General features: G+C 41.8%; 4 protein-coding genes across 4 annotated transcripts in view; 2 read left to right on the top strand and 2 right to left on the bottom strand.

Moving 5' to 3' along the window:
• Positions 1-5040: 5040 nt before the first annotated feature.
• Positions 5041-5685, bottom strand: LOC102855216 (histone H1.1-like). The gene has a single exon (XM_006888638.1). It carries the CDS (start codon positions 5683-5685, stop codon positions 5041-5043), a length of 645 nt encoding a protein of 214 aa, XP_006888700.1.
• Positions 5686-8413: 2728 nt separating this feature from the next.
• Positions 8414-8845, top strand: LOC102852782 (histone H3.1-like). Its single transcript, XM_006888632.1, has one exon. The coding sequence runs from the start codon at positions 8435-8437 to the stop codon at positions 8843-8845; it is 411 nt and encodes a 136-aa protein (XP_006888694.1). The 5' UTR covers positions 8414-8434.
• Positions 8846-9488: 643 nt separating this feature from the next.
• Positions 9489-14151, top strand: part of LOC102854814 — a 96181-nt gene continuing 91518 nt past the window's right edge. The window contains exon 1 of the mRNA XM_006888637.1: positions 9489-9775. Within this exon, the coding sequence (XP_006888699.1) occupies positions 9489-9775 (287 nt within the window). The remainder of the gene's footprint in view (positions 9776-14151) is intronic.
• The window catches only part of LOC102853195 (histone H3.1-like), a 4015-nt gene continuing 3890 nt past the window's right edge, over positions 14027-14151 (bottom strand). Inside the window, exon 3 of the mRNA XM_006888633.1 lies at positions 14027-14146. Coding sequence (XP_006888695.1) covers positions 14027-14146 — 120 coding nt within the window. The remainder of the gene's footprint in view (positions 14147-14151) is intronic.

The raw sequence follows: 14151 nt of genomic DNA, 5'->3' as shown, positions 1-14151 counted from the left end.
TAATATATCATATGATCATTTGACTCAAAATGCCCCATGCCAGCCCATCTCATCTCTCCAATGCCTAGCGTGTCAATATTTATGCATTCCATTTCTTTCTTAACAATTTCTAATTTTCCTACATTCATACATCCTAAAAAATGTAGGAACTGAAATGACCATAACTTTAATTGGATGCACTTTAGTCTTTAAACTGATATCATTTCTCCTTAACACCTTATCCAGTATATCTTTTGATTTCTTGGCTGCTGGTGCCAAGAGTGTTAGTTGTGGATCCAAGGAAGATTACATCACTGACAAACTTTAGTCTTTTTTCCCCATTTATCATGATATTGCCTTTTGGCTCAGTAGTGAGGACCTTGTCTTCTTGTTATTGAGATGTTCCTGCCTAACAACTTTTCACTTTACTACCAAGCCCTGCTTTAAATTATCTGCAAAAGCATTCATGTGCAGAAGCAAAAAGAATGAGCACTACATGATCTTCCAGAGAAAGCAGTGAAGAGAAAGAAACCTACAGTGCATGCCCTTGGTAATTAAATTATGTCTGGCACCTAATCAGACATACTCTATCTTGAAAACATTTTTGAGTTGGTTCTCATTCCAAGGCAATGAGTGAGTTGAGCCTTCTAAATTGTAAGGGAATAAATTTCTATTTGTCCTATCTTATGGCAATGATAGATAACTAAGACATTAACAGAGGTATTTTGAATGTTGGCTAATGTGGTTTAAAATGTAATAAGGAAATATACATGCTAAAGAATGGCTGAGAAATTTTATACAATTGTATGGGATCTTGTTACCATGGATATCAGAGCATAAAGCCAGGATATCAAAATCACACAATGCCATAAAATTAATGTGATATTGAAAAAAGGAATAGGCAAAACAATCAGTACAGGAGAGTAAGAATTCAGAAATAGGTATTATAAGAATGTAATAAATAACAAAGGTGGCATATTTCTGTTCAGTTGGTAAATGGATTATTTAATGAGTGATGCGAGAACAACTAGCCATCTCTATGGAAGAGTGTAAACTCAAATTTTAAGACCGAGTAAAGGAAATCTTATATTTCTTAACATTTTAAGATTCTTAAAATATTTAAGAAAAACTTTCATTTTTAAATAAATAAAATTTTTTTAAAAAATATCTAGAAGTCTGCCTAAATACAGAAGGAGTTGGTCCTCTCTCTTAAACAAGAGTGGAAATGTAGAAGATGTTAAAATGTAATTAAAAGATTGTTGTTGTTGTGCACTGTCGAGTTAGAACCAATCCATAGTTGAACATCCATCAAGTTTTCAAAAGCAGTAAATAGCCCAGGAAGAGATTGTCCACATTTTTCATTTGAAGCTTCATTGCAATTCTGAAGCCATGTAGTTCACACCTACCAGCTGCTTTGTGGCAGTAGGATAGGCAGTCTTCTCCTGTGAGATTAAATGCCTCGGAAAACCCTCTGGAGGGTCAGCTATGGGTCAGTTCGAACTCTATGATACATAACAACCATTTTTGTATTGGTAGCACATTTAGTATTTTAACATTTCTCTATATACATGTCTTTGATTGTGCTTATGCGAAACCTATACTTGGACCAGGAAGGAGTCCTCAGAACAAAGCAAGGAAACACTGCATGGTGCTACATCAGGAAAGGAATGTGTCAGGGATGCATTCTGGCCCCATACCTATTAATCTGTATTCCGAACAGATCATTCAGGAAGCAGGGCTTTATGAGGAGGAATGTGGTATCAAGATTGGAGGAATACTCATCAACAACCTATGATATGCAGATGATACAACCTTGCTTGCTGAAACTAAAGAAGACCTGAAGCGCTTGCTGCAGAAAGTCAAGGACTATAGTCTTCAATATCACTGGGCTAATTGGCAGCATCATGATAGATAGAGATTGAAGTTGTTAGCAATTAAAGCTAGCTCAGTTCCATGATTAACACTCTTAACACCAGTTGTCTGAGAACCAAAAGACGAACTGCATTGGGAAAATCAGGTGCCTCTCCAGAGTACTGAAAAGTAACAATGTCAATCTAGAGACTAAGGTGCACCTAATCCAGGCAATGGTCTTCACAATTACTTGTTATGCTTCAGAGAGCTGGGCAATGACCAAGGATGACAGAAGAAGAATAGATGCCTTCAAGTTGTGGTGCTAGAGAAGAGTCTTTGACATGATAACTAGGGCAATGGGAGTTGGTGTCTTGGAATTAATGAGACTGGCTCTGGACAGGGAAGAGTTCAGAGATACTGTACATAGGATCACTATGGGGTGACTCGATGGTATATAACAACAACAGATTATGTTGGTTTTTATTTAAGCCTCTTATTTAGAGTCAACAAAACCTCAAGGAGGGCCTTTATATTTAAAAGTTGGTTGTTATTATATTTTGGAAAAACATTCTTCTATGTAGTACAGCACTCTTCTGTCAATTTGTTATACTGAGGTAAACTGGGGTTGCTGTGATGCTGAACCTTGTGCTATTGGTATGCCAAATGCCATAACAGTTACCTATGGTGGACAATGTTTGGTGGAGCTCCCTTGTTTAAGACAGGTTTAGAAGCAGGAATGGCATCTACTTCCTAAACATATGCCTCTGGAAACTCTAGAACTTTGAGAAACAATGATAGTTATAGAAAGGCATCAGGTCTTTGTTCATAGGGTCACTATAAGTTGTACTTGACTCAACAACAACAACATATACATGTCTACCTTTCCAAGCATGATGTCCCTTTTCAATAAATAGCCTCTTCTAGCAACATGCTGGCAATATGTGAGATCGAGCTTTTATCATCTGTGTCTCCAAGGAGCACTCTGACTGCACTTTCCTCAAGACATATCTGTTTGTTCTTTTGGCAATCCATGGGATATCCAGTACTCTTCTCCAACACCACAGCTCAAAAACATCAATTCTTCTTCTGTCATCCTGTTCATTGTCTATCTCTCAATGAATAGCGAGTGATGGGAAAAACCATGGACTGAATACAATATACCTTGGTCCTCAAACCGATATCATTGCTCCTCAGTAATTTGGAGATGCCCCAACTGCAGACTATCCCAGTGCAGTATATTTCCTAATTTCTTGCCTGTTGTTACCAAGAATGTTGATGGTGGATACAAGAAAAATGAAATTACTGGCAACTTCAATCTTTTCTCATCATGCTTAGAAAAGTGGAGGGTCGGTGAAAGACATGAAGACCTTCAACCAGATAGATTTGACACAGTAACTGCTGCAATGGGCTCTAGTATGTCAGAAAGTCTGAGGATGGCACAGGATAGGACAAGGTTCAGATCTGTTGTTCATAGGATTGCTTTGGGCCAGACTCAACTCAATGGCACCTAATAACATACATGTCACTTACACATAACTTCAATCTAACAGAAAGTATACCATAAAGACTATATGCAAGGGTTGGAGAGGGGGAATGCTTAAAACAGCCAAATCTCTGCAACACAGGTGGTAAATATAAAGTTAATACAAAATAAAGCAAAACTGAAAGACAAATTACTCAATGAATAAGACAAAAATGAGGTTTAAGAGGGTAATTACCTGAATAGCATATTAAAATAGTAAATCTAAAGAAATTTTGCATTGTCTACGTTGATGTAAATCTAGTGACAAAAGAGATAATTTTGCACCCTTTAGTTTGGCAGGAGCTGTCTTGGTTGTAATGGTTAAGGGGACTGTTCACTTACTGTTGAAGTGTGAGTTGTCAAGATATGCCAGAACCTCCTTTAAAATTTAAAATGCACTCTCAGTTTGCAGTTCCACTCTGGGGACTCTTTGTTTCTTGCACCTTGCTCCAGAGGTAATTGGAAATAAGGTGAATGGTTTTCATTAGGACACGGATCAGTAAATTATGCTCCTTCACATAAAAGATCGTTTTCAAAACGAGAAAGTATAACGCATTGACAAAAAGGTTTGAAAAGAGAAAAAAGATGTAGGGAAGTGTGTATAATGCCATTTTTGTTGTTGTTAAAAACTGCAACAAAAATCTAACTGGAAAATCAAACAAGGTGCACACATAAGCTGCAAGTATATGAATATATGTAAAATTCCAAGTTAAAAGGAAAAGGTCAATGACTATTGACTAGTTGTGAAAATGAATTAGAGGAGGTGGGGGAGCAAGAATGTAAAATGCCCGTATGTGAAAAGGCGCGGAGGTGGGGGGAGGGGGGGACCAGGTCAAACAACAGAGATGGGGAGAGGTAAAAACGATTAAAAACACTGTAAAACTTAACTTCCACAGCTAATTAAGCTTCAGACTACAACTGATTTTTATTCAGAAATGAACAAAATAGACAAATTATTAAAATATAAATCCCAGAATTTTGTTTACATTTCAAAAGCTCAAAAGGGCAGTTCAAAGAAAGGGTTCCCAGTGTTAATATGGGACAGTGTCACCATGGCTGAAAACCTGCGCTCTATGAAACACGCTTTAGTTGGGCTGAGTGGATTTTCAAATATCCAATTTTGGCGGGTCTCATTTTATAAACATGCTGATAAAAACCAAGCAAAAATGTTAAAAGATTGGTTCCTAAAATGCCATGGCACTCAAGTTCCTTTGTTTGGGCCTGGCCTCTAAGAGCGGGAGCCCGCGCAAAAAAGCTGCAGATTACAGAACTGCAGGCGTGCAGAATTACTAGGGCCCGCCAACGCTGAGAGACATCTGAGCTCTTTGCCTGCCACATTTGCAAGGTGTTCCTGATCACCACACAAGGACTTCGGTTTTTGGAAAACTTCGCTTTAGGATGGTAGCCACGGAAGGGGTAAACACTGCACATGTAGGGGAGGGAATTGCTTATAGACGCCTGGTTCCAGAGAACTCTGGGGATTGATTCTTGGATACAGGCAGCCAGCTTTCAGCTGTGGAGCAGGTAGTGCATTCAATTCAGCCGCCTGGGTGGATGTCACCAGTGGCGAAAGGACTATTCCCAACCGCCTAGTTAGCAGAAAAATCTGCTAAAGCTCTTTTTATGAAGTGTGTAGGTGGCTCTTAAAAGAGCCGTTTGGTTATTGAAGAAGCTTCCAACCAGAACTTTTACTTTTTTTTCGGAGCTGCCTTCTTCGGCTTGGCAGCCGTCTTTGGCTTGGTCACCTTTGCCTTAGCAGCTTTAGGCTTCACCGCCTTGGCTTTCGCAGGGTTCTTAGCTACTTTCTTAGCTTTCACGATCTTCTTGGGACTCTTTGAAGGCTTTTTTGCCGCCGCAGGTTTCGCCTTTTTCGGAGCCTTAACAGTTTTCTTAGTAGCTGCAATAGGCTTTTTCGGTTTCTTGGTGCCCGTTGCCTTAACTTTTGCGGCAGCCTTTGTATTACTGGGTTTGGCTTCCGCAGAGGTAGCTTTCTTGTTGATCTTGAAGGAGCCAGAGGCGCCGGTGCCCTTGGTCTGAACCAGGGTACCTTTGCTCACTAGGCTCTTCAGCCCCAGTTTGATGCGGCTGTTATTCTTCTCCACATCGTAGCCGGAGGCCGCCAATGCCTTTTTGAGCGCAGCCAGCGACACGCCGCTACGCTCCTTGGAAGTGGAAACAGCCTGAACTATAAGTTCAGACACCGAAGGTCCGGCGGGCTTCTTCTTAGCCGCGGAGGCTGAAGTAGCAGCCTTTGCCGGCTTCTTGGTCTTCTTGGCAGTAGTTTTCTCAGGGGGCGTAGGAGCCACCGGAGGAGCAGGAGCAGTCTCAGACATGCTGACAACAGGACACAGAAACAACCACTAGAACCTGAGAAGACAGGATAAGGAGCAAGCCTCAGGCTCCTGGTATTTATAGGGCGGGGCCGTGCGGTGATTGGTGCGCTAATGTGTTTGCTCCCAACAACCACCGCGCCCCCTGCCTAGGTCGCCAAATCTCAGGAGGCTCCAGATTTAGCAAACAGAGCCATTGTCTTTCTTGGTGCAAACACACCTAGACATGGTTCTCCAAAGTCCTTGGGCTTTTCCACGTAGAAATATGAATCACTGGATGGAGAAATGCCTGCCTCTGTTGCCCAGTTATGTCAGAGTGCTGTTTTTCCTTCCAGAAAGCAGGTAGTGCTTGGTTTTGTAAATTGTTCTTTGGTTGTGCGGTGGAGTATGATCCATGATCCATAGTGACCCCTGGAATAACAGATGTGAACCCTGCCCTATCCTGTTCCATCCTCACAATTCCTGACACACTAGAGCCCACTTCAGCAATCACTGTATCAATCTGGTTGACAGTCTTCCTCTCACCGATCCACCACTTTCCCAAGCATGATGTTCCTCTCCAAGGAATAATCTATCCTAGCAACATGCTGGTATTGTGTAAAACAGTTTTATCATCCTTGCCTCCAAGGGGCACTCTGGCTGCACTTTCTCCAGGACATAGTTGTTTGTTATTTTGGCACTTCGCCAAACACAACAGTTGAAAGACATCAATTCTTGTCATTTTATTTTTCATTGTCCAGCTCTCAGATGCATAACAAATGATTGAAAAGACCATGGCCTGAAACTGGCACACTTTAGTCCTCAAGCTGACATCATTACTCCTCAATATAGTTTGAAAAGGTCTCTCTGGCTATAGACTTTTGATTTGTAAATAGAAAGAGCCAATCTAAACTCCAGTCACATAACAACTTCACCTTCAACTCCAGAACTAACACTGCAGTAACATTTGCACTATATTTAGAGTCATGGTTCTATATGTAGAGGCAGTGGCATGTTAGATCAGATGTCCTTTCAGTAGGTATCAGGTATTCTTGTATTTCAGTATAGTTCAGGGAAATTTTAATAATCATTTCTACAATATATTTCAGACAGACTCAAACATTTTCATGGGAGAATATGCTATCATACATTTTTACTTTAAACTAGGAAATATTTAGCGCTCGAAGTGGTACATACTTTAGCTGAAATAAAGAAATACTCAATGTTTCATGCAATTCCCTGACAAGTTTTATGACTGAAGTTATTAACCTTGCCTTTATTAGGAAAGCAAGCCTCTTACAAGTAACATTTTAGGACAATCCCTCTTAAACTTGTAAAGGATCATCCAGAAGCAATAAGATGCTAAAACACTTCAGAGCAGAATAGTTAAAAAAAAAAATATATTGTTAAGCCTCAACACAATGCCTCACTACACGCTCCTGCCCAATGGACCTAGCTCCTAGCATTCCCAGAACAAGTATATGACTTATGCCAGACTATTTGTGTAAGCGCAGGAGCATGTTTTCAACAAAGTCTGCAATTGTAGGATGCAAACTGGGCCATTTCTCCTTCCATTTATCAAGCTAAATGCTTAGCAACTAGAGATAATACTAACTCACAAGTTTTGGAAGAGATTTCGCGACACATGTTCTGTAAACTTGTTTGCCATTATTTTACAAATGAATTTTCCTGAAGACTGCTAATTTTTAAAATTACGTAATGTCAAATGCTGCTTTAAAAAAGAAAAAAAATGAGTTAGTTGATTCAAGAGAAATTCTATTATTCATTTCACTCCAATTATGGTTTGTCTCCTACAATCTCATTAAATTGAATTCAAATAATGGAATGGCTCTATGCAAATGAAGTGACTAGACCGGGTCTTTTTATTGGCTCCTTTATGAAGGTCTTTTAACCAATAAAAGAGGTTCCTTTTTGAGACGTGGCCGAACTAAGAACCGTGATGTATTCCTCATAATAAAGTTCTCAGAGTTGGCATTTAGCGATACCTGTTCGTTTTCTATGAAAGCGCGATAAAAAAGAAGAGCGAGGGTTTTGTTTAATTACTGGGTCATTTTTAAGTGCACTAAGTCACTAGCAATAGTTGTAAAACACCCAGTTTCCCACTCCACTCGAAACTGGCCATTCAAACCTCAACAAATTCTTGGGCAAATTCTCCGTAGCACAAAACAACTCTGTTCCCCGAAGACGGATAACTACAAAAACGAGGGCAAAGAGTGATCTATATTTGCATGTGGATTTTAGAGAATTATATATACATTCTACTGAGCTCTCCACCCTCTCACAAGTCTTTTCCGGAAAGATAGTGTTTACAGAAAATATTTCCGTGAACGCTGGTGCAATTTAATTGTAAGTATCGGCAACTAGGCAATACAAAAGATTCGCTTTATTTTGTAAGAAAAGACTTCAGATACTTCTAGTGAGTATTAAGAGCATAACGAGGGAAATGGGCAATATTCCAGTCCCAAGATCTGAAGGCTTTTACAAAACTGGGATACGATGATAGCATTTAAAACAAATCTTTAGAGGTGGGGGAAAAAATCTAAATGCACTGCATTCAGAATAGCAGGGTAAAATGTGAAGGGAACAGGATAGAAGACATGAGCCAATGACACTCCACTATTGCTGAAAAGCTTGTGAATAGGCCAATCAGAACATGACGCACGATATTTAAATATTTTTCTCTTCCAATCACCACAGCTCAGGTACTATAAGTATCAGCAACAAAATACTGCTATTTTCCACAGCTTTTACCATGGCTCGTACTAAGCAGACAGCTCGTAAGTCCACTGGCGGCAAAGCCCCACGCAAACAATTAGCTACTAAGGCTGCACGCAAGAGCGCGCCTGCCACCGGCGGCGTCAAAAAACCCCATCGTTATCGGCCTGGCACCGTTGCCCTGCGCGAGATCCGGCGTTACCAGAAGTCCACTGAGCTGCTGATCCGCAAGCTGCCCTTCCAGCGCCTGGTGCGCGAGATCGCCCAGGACTTCAAGACCGACCTGCGCTTCCAGAGCTCGGCCGTCATGGCGCTGCAGGAGGCGTGCGAGGCCTACCTGGTGGGGCTCTTTGAGGACACCAACCTGTGCGCCATCCACGCCAAGCGTGTCACCATCATGCCCAAGGACATCCAGCTCGCTCGCCGCATCCGAGGGGAAAGGGCATAATTTCAGAAATCACAAGTGTTCTTACAACCCTTCCAACCAAAAGGCTCTTTTCAGAGCCACCCACATTATCAAGTAAAATAGCTGTAAGAAACCTCCAGTTATTTAAGTACAGTAATCAAAAGAACCTTTGAAGTGCACTCTATACCTTTTTAGAATTAGCTGCAAAATCAAAATGTTTTGTAGACGTAAAGATTCCCTGGGCATTAGCCCTATCACGAAAACCAGCTACCCTAAACGCAAAGATTCTACAGCATTCCTAGAATAACCTGATGGGCTTTTATCTGTGACTATTGTTATGTATGTATTTAGGTCCCTAAATGCGGAACTCAACAAAATACCGCCCAACTCCCGCTAATTCTGAACACAATTTTAGGGAGGAGGCTGTTAGCAGCAAATTTCGCGCCTTAATTGACCAGGAGGAGCGTTTAAAGGCGCGGACAACTGACGTCACTTACTCCTCCCCCTCCCCCCTGACTGCACAAAGCTTGGAGGGTGTAAGGGCGGGGCCTATTGACGTCACACCTTTCCCGCCTGCGCGTTTTCCGTTCCCTGCATGAGGGCGGGGTGAGGGCGGAGCGAACTGGATATGTAAGTAACCGCTCGCTCTTCTCCACTCACTTTTAGTTACCATTTGTGACGAGACATGTCTGGTCGTGGTAAAGGCGGGAAGGGCCTTGGAAAAGGGGGCGCCAAGCGCCATCGTAAGGTTCTGCGCGACAACATCCAGGGCATCACCAAGCCCGCCATCCGCCGCCTGGCCCGGCGCGGCGGCGTCAAGCGCATCTCCGGCCTCATCTACGAGGAGACCCGCGGGGTGCTGAAGGTGTTCCTGGAGAACGTGATCCGGGACGCCGTCACCTACACCGAGCACGCCAAGCGCAAGACCGTCACCGCCATGGACGTGGTCTACGCGCTCAAGCGCCAGGGACGAACCCTTTACGGCTTTGGCGGCTAAAGTTATTTTTATAGAAACCTCAACGGCCCTTTTTAGGGCCACCCACTGATTTACTATAAGAGCTGGGCACCTAAGTTTGTAAAGCCAAAGTTTTAGTATGCTCGCTTGCGCCCCCTCTTGTCGGGATGTCCTTAGGGGGATAAAAAGCTTTTCCTTAGGCAAGAGAAGTTCTAAATTTGATGGGCAAGATTTCAGTCCGTTCTCAAGGTCCTGTTGGGTTCTCGACTGCCGATCAACGCAAACCGGCTGCTACCTTAAGTGGGTGGTGGGTTGAAGCGTCTCTTTATCAGCAGGTATGTACTCTTAAACAGGGCTTCTCTTTAACACAGGTCCAGCTAAAATGACCCTCTTTCTTTAAGCTTCTTGCACATACTCCCGACTCGAGATTATACTGTCTGTTCTGAGTTTGCATTCCGCTATATCAGAGTTTACCTCCACACTTCAGCAGTGAGGCCTTCTCTGGCTACCGTGCGTGCATGTTTCCTATGTTTCTGAGACTGTTAGCCTTTATATAGAGCTTTATGCATCTTTATAACGGTGGGTTCAAACTGGGTATATTAAGTACCTCATCACCAGGGCTCCTTTGGGAAGCAGTGGGGTTTTGATACTTGCCTCTTTGCCGGATGGGTGAACCCTACCATATCGTTGTTAGACGCCTTAGAGTCAGAATAAACTTTAGCTGACACCAAATTGTGCAAGAGAAGATTGCTCACTTTCCCCCAAGAAATATATTTGAACTTCCTGCCTTTGGTTTGGTAGTGGAACTGTTTACCACTAGACCACTAGTAATAGTAACATCCCATTGGAACTGACCCATAGCTGATCTGAGTCTTGGGATAGTGCATGAATTGCCAAGCAGCTAACCATCAGGTTGATATTCAAATCTATCTATTCTCTAGGAGAAAGATGTAAAGTGTTGTACTTTCTCTAGTGACTTTTCAGAGGCAAATAATTAATCGCTTGGGAGGAGATTACCCATCCTTCTGCAGAGCAGCTGGTGGATTTGAACTCTGTCCCTTCAGAACTGCAGCACAACTTTTTACCACCAGGCCACCAGAGCCTGGCACAGGGTAGGTTAAAAGAAAAACAATCCAGTACCATGGAGTTGATTCCAACTTAAAAACCACCCCCTTGTTAGGAAGTAAAATTGGTCTGAAGGGTTTTCAGAATCTTTAAGAAAACTTTTTTTGTTCCTTTTACCAAAATTAATTTTCTTGTCGTTTTAAAGACTAGAAGTCCAAATTCAGGATGCAAACTCTAGGGGAAGGTCTCCTCCGCCACCCCCCCCCCACCCTCAATTGGAGTAAAATCTTTGTTTCCCTCAGCATATGTGGCCCCAGTTTCCCCTAGAGATCTCCAAGTGTTCTGGTCTTCCCTACTTCAAGAAGTCCAAAAGAATGCACTCAATTCCTGGTGATCATTTCTTGGTGTAATTAAGTGCCTCCCTTCCCCACCCTGGCATAATACTTTTCAGTATATTTACTTAGCTGAACAACCATCACTAAAATATTCTTTTTTAATATTTTCCTTGCCCTAATATTTATTTTTCACAATTAGTTGCTCCCTCCTCACTTGACCTGATGTAGAGCCTCAAACACAGGATTCATATTCATGCATATGAATATTCAAATTATGCTGAATGATTTTTAGGAATGAAATAGTTTTATTCACAAGTTTGCTATGAGAAAATAGTTATTAATTGAATAAAAGTTTTAAAACAGCTAGTGTGTGCTATAGTGCTCTATTGGCCTAGCAATTCAAAGGCACAAATTCAAATTCACTAGCTGGTCTGCAGAAGAAAGGTGCACAGTTTCTTCCCATGTGATTTACTGCCTCTAAAAATCCACTAGAAGGCACATAAGAACAATATAACGGTATGCTCTAGACTATTTTTTCTTTACAAAAAAATGCTACCAATTCCCTAAAACACAGCAAAAACCCCAGAACAGCATTCACTACTGTTAAATCTGTCCATCTGTAGGGGTTAAACTGACCAAGGCAGGCACTACCTGTCTTAAGACAAATATTAGCAGTGGGACAGGATAACCTTAATTCTCATGCTGATGCTGAAGCTGCTGTCTTGATAATGATGTAGTTATGGAAACAGGGGAGGCCAACACATAAGAAACAATAAAGAACATCTTAGAGTCCAGTTAACATTTTAGTGCTTATGTAATTAAAAATTTCTCAATAAAAGCTATGAGGCCTACAGGTCATGGGGACACTCAAACATGAGTCCCTCTCCCATTAGCTCTAGAGTAAGGAAAGCCTTGTGTAGTCTATTCCAATTGTGATACCTACCTGCTGGTCAGAGAAAGTGCAATATCCATCTTTCTCCTAGCGAGTATTTGATAGATTTGAATGTCAATCTGATGGTTAGCTGCTTGGCAACTTACACATTATTCCACCATGACTCAAATCAGATTTAGGTAAATATACCAGAATATAACATGAATATACCAGAACTGAGTCTTTCTGAGATGATGAGTATCACACAGGATAGGGCAGGGTTCAAGTTGGCTCTTCATAGGGTCACTATGAGCCATTCTCGACTTGATGACACCTAAAATCACAATAATAACATTCGGAAATCGTAAGGAATTAGAACCAGTAGAGAACAGAAAATTCCAGAAAGTCAATCATTATTAGAAAGTCAGTAAGTCAATTCTAGAGCTTTAATCAAGAAAGGTGCAAGCAGTCTGTGACTACTAGACCACTAACCAAGGCGGTGGCAGTTTGAACCCAACCTGCAGCATTATGGGCTAGAGACCTAGCCATACAATTTGGTCAAGATTATAGCCAAGAAACTTCTATGGAGCTCAATTCGACTTCATAACACAAACCAAACTGGTTCGATGGCTTGTTTGCGAGGTGTAAGAGAATTATGTAGGCTAAGAGTGCCAGGAATCTCAGCAGTTTAGGATGAGATCTTTAAGAAAATGAACAAAGAAAGGGGTAAGGCCAGAAACTTGGGGAATATTATACCAGGGTTGGGCGGAAGAAAAGAGTAGAAAGAAAAATCCGGCAGAGCAATAAATTAAGGAAGAGCCAAGCGGAGAATGCTAAACAGTTTTGGTGTTTAAAACTGCAGAGATCAGAGAACTATAATGCCCAATTAGAGTCTTGGTCCTCAGCAGGAGGAGGCCAAGTGTACTCACCTGTGGTGGCCTGTGAAGGATGAGCCAGGGATGAGTATCGCCTTCTTTACTTCCATTTTTCTCCTATTTTTAAAAAAGCAGGTACCTGTTCTCCTGGGAAGGAAAAAAGAAATGTGGCTAACTACTGAATGTCTTTTCTACCTAAATCAGCGTGTTATTTCCCCTGAATCCAATGCCTGAATATTTTGACCGAGTCTGAATCCATTTTCCTCCCTGCCCAACATTGAGATTGAAAAAGTTGGTGTTGAGACAAATCATTCTTAGTGGTAACTACAATGCTGTTTTCAGAACATGTTTGAGGCCACTTCAACTCACTGAGGTCCAATAGGAACTGGCATAGCTGACCTTGCAGCAGGTTATCCGATATTGTAAACAGCAGGTGAGATTGTCCATCTTTTTCCTAGGGTTTCAGGCCCGTCAGAGGCATGGCCTTTGTCGCAATTCCCTGTGGACTGTCAACAGTTTTTGTTTTTCTTTTGTTTTTTGTTTTTTTATATTGTGCACCCTCGAGCCGGAACCGACCTATAAGTAAACGTCACTCACCAGTTTAGTATCCTTAAATCTATTTCCTAACTCTTACAAATAAATGCTTAAACAAAATCTTCCCTAGCCTTTCCTTCTCCGTAGTCCTAAAAGCCATTAGCTAACCAGTTCTGATTGGTTGCGTTTGCTGATTGGACAAGCATCTTAACTGCTGACAAACGTTGATTGGACCAAGTGTTTCTTTGTTCTCTGGGAATAAGTGCAAATTTTTACCAGAAAATAGGAGTGCCATTTTTTACAGAATAGTGATTAGAGGATCATATTACAACAGGGACCCGAAGGCCAGGAAAACGCACCTTTGGCGTAGTCACATGTAGGGGTAGACTAAGATTTTGCTATTCAGCAATGTAAAGCGAGTGGCACACTTTCTTGCAAATCACTCCTAGGTTGACGTTACTGATTTTAAGCACCAACACTCATAACTCAGACACCTTGCACCATCCCGTGCCAGCTCTTCTTTTGAGGAAATGGGTGGCCCTGAAAAGGGCCTTTGTAAAGTAGAATTCAAATTGGAAGAGCAAGATTTTAGCCGCCGAAGCCGTAGAGAGTGCGACCCTGGCGCTTGAGCGCGTAGACCACGTCCATGGCGGTGACGGTCTTGCGCTTGGCGTGCTCGGTGTAGGTGACGGCGTCCCGGATCACGTTCTCCA

The sequence above is a fragment of the Elephantulus edwardii genome, unplaced genomic scaffold (assembly GCF_000299155.1).
Source record: "Elephantulus edwardii isolate Elephantulus edwardi_28Jun2011 unplaced genomic scaffold, EleEdw1.0 scaffold00070, whole genome shotgun sequence".
Lineage (NCBI taxonomy): Eukaryota > Metazoa > Chordata > Mammalia > Macroscelidea > Macroscelididae > Elephantulus > Elephantulus edwardii.
The sequence above is the reverse complement of the archived record's forward strand: the minus strand, read 5'-3'. Positions and strand labels throughout refer to the sequence as shown.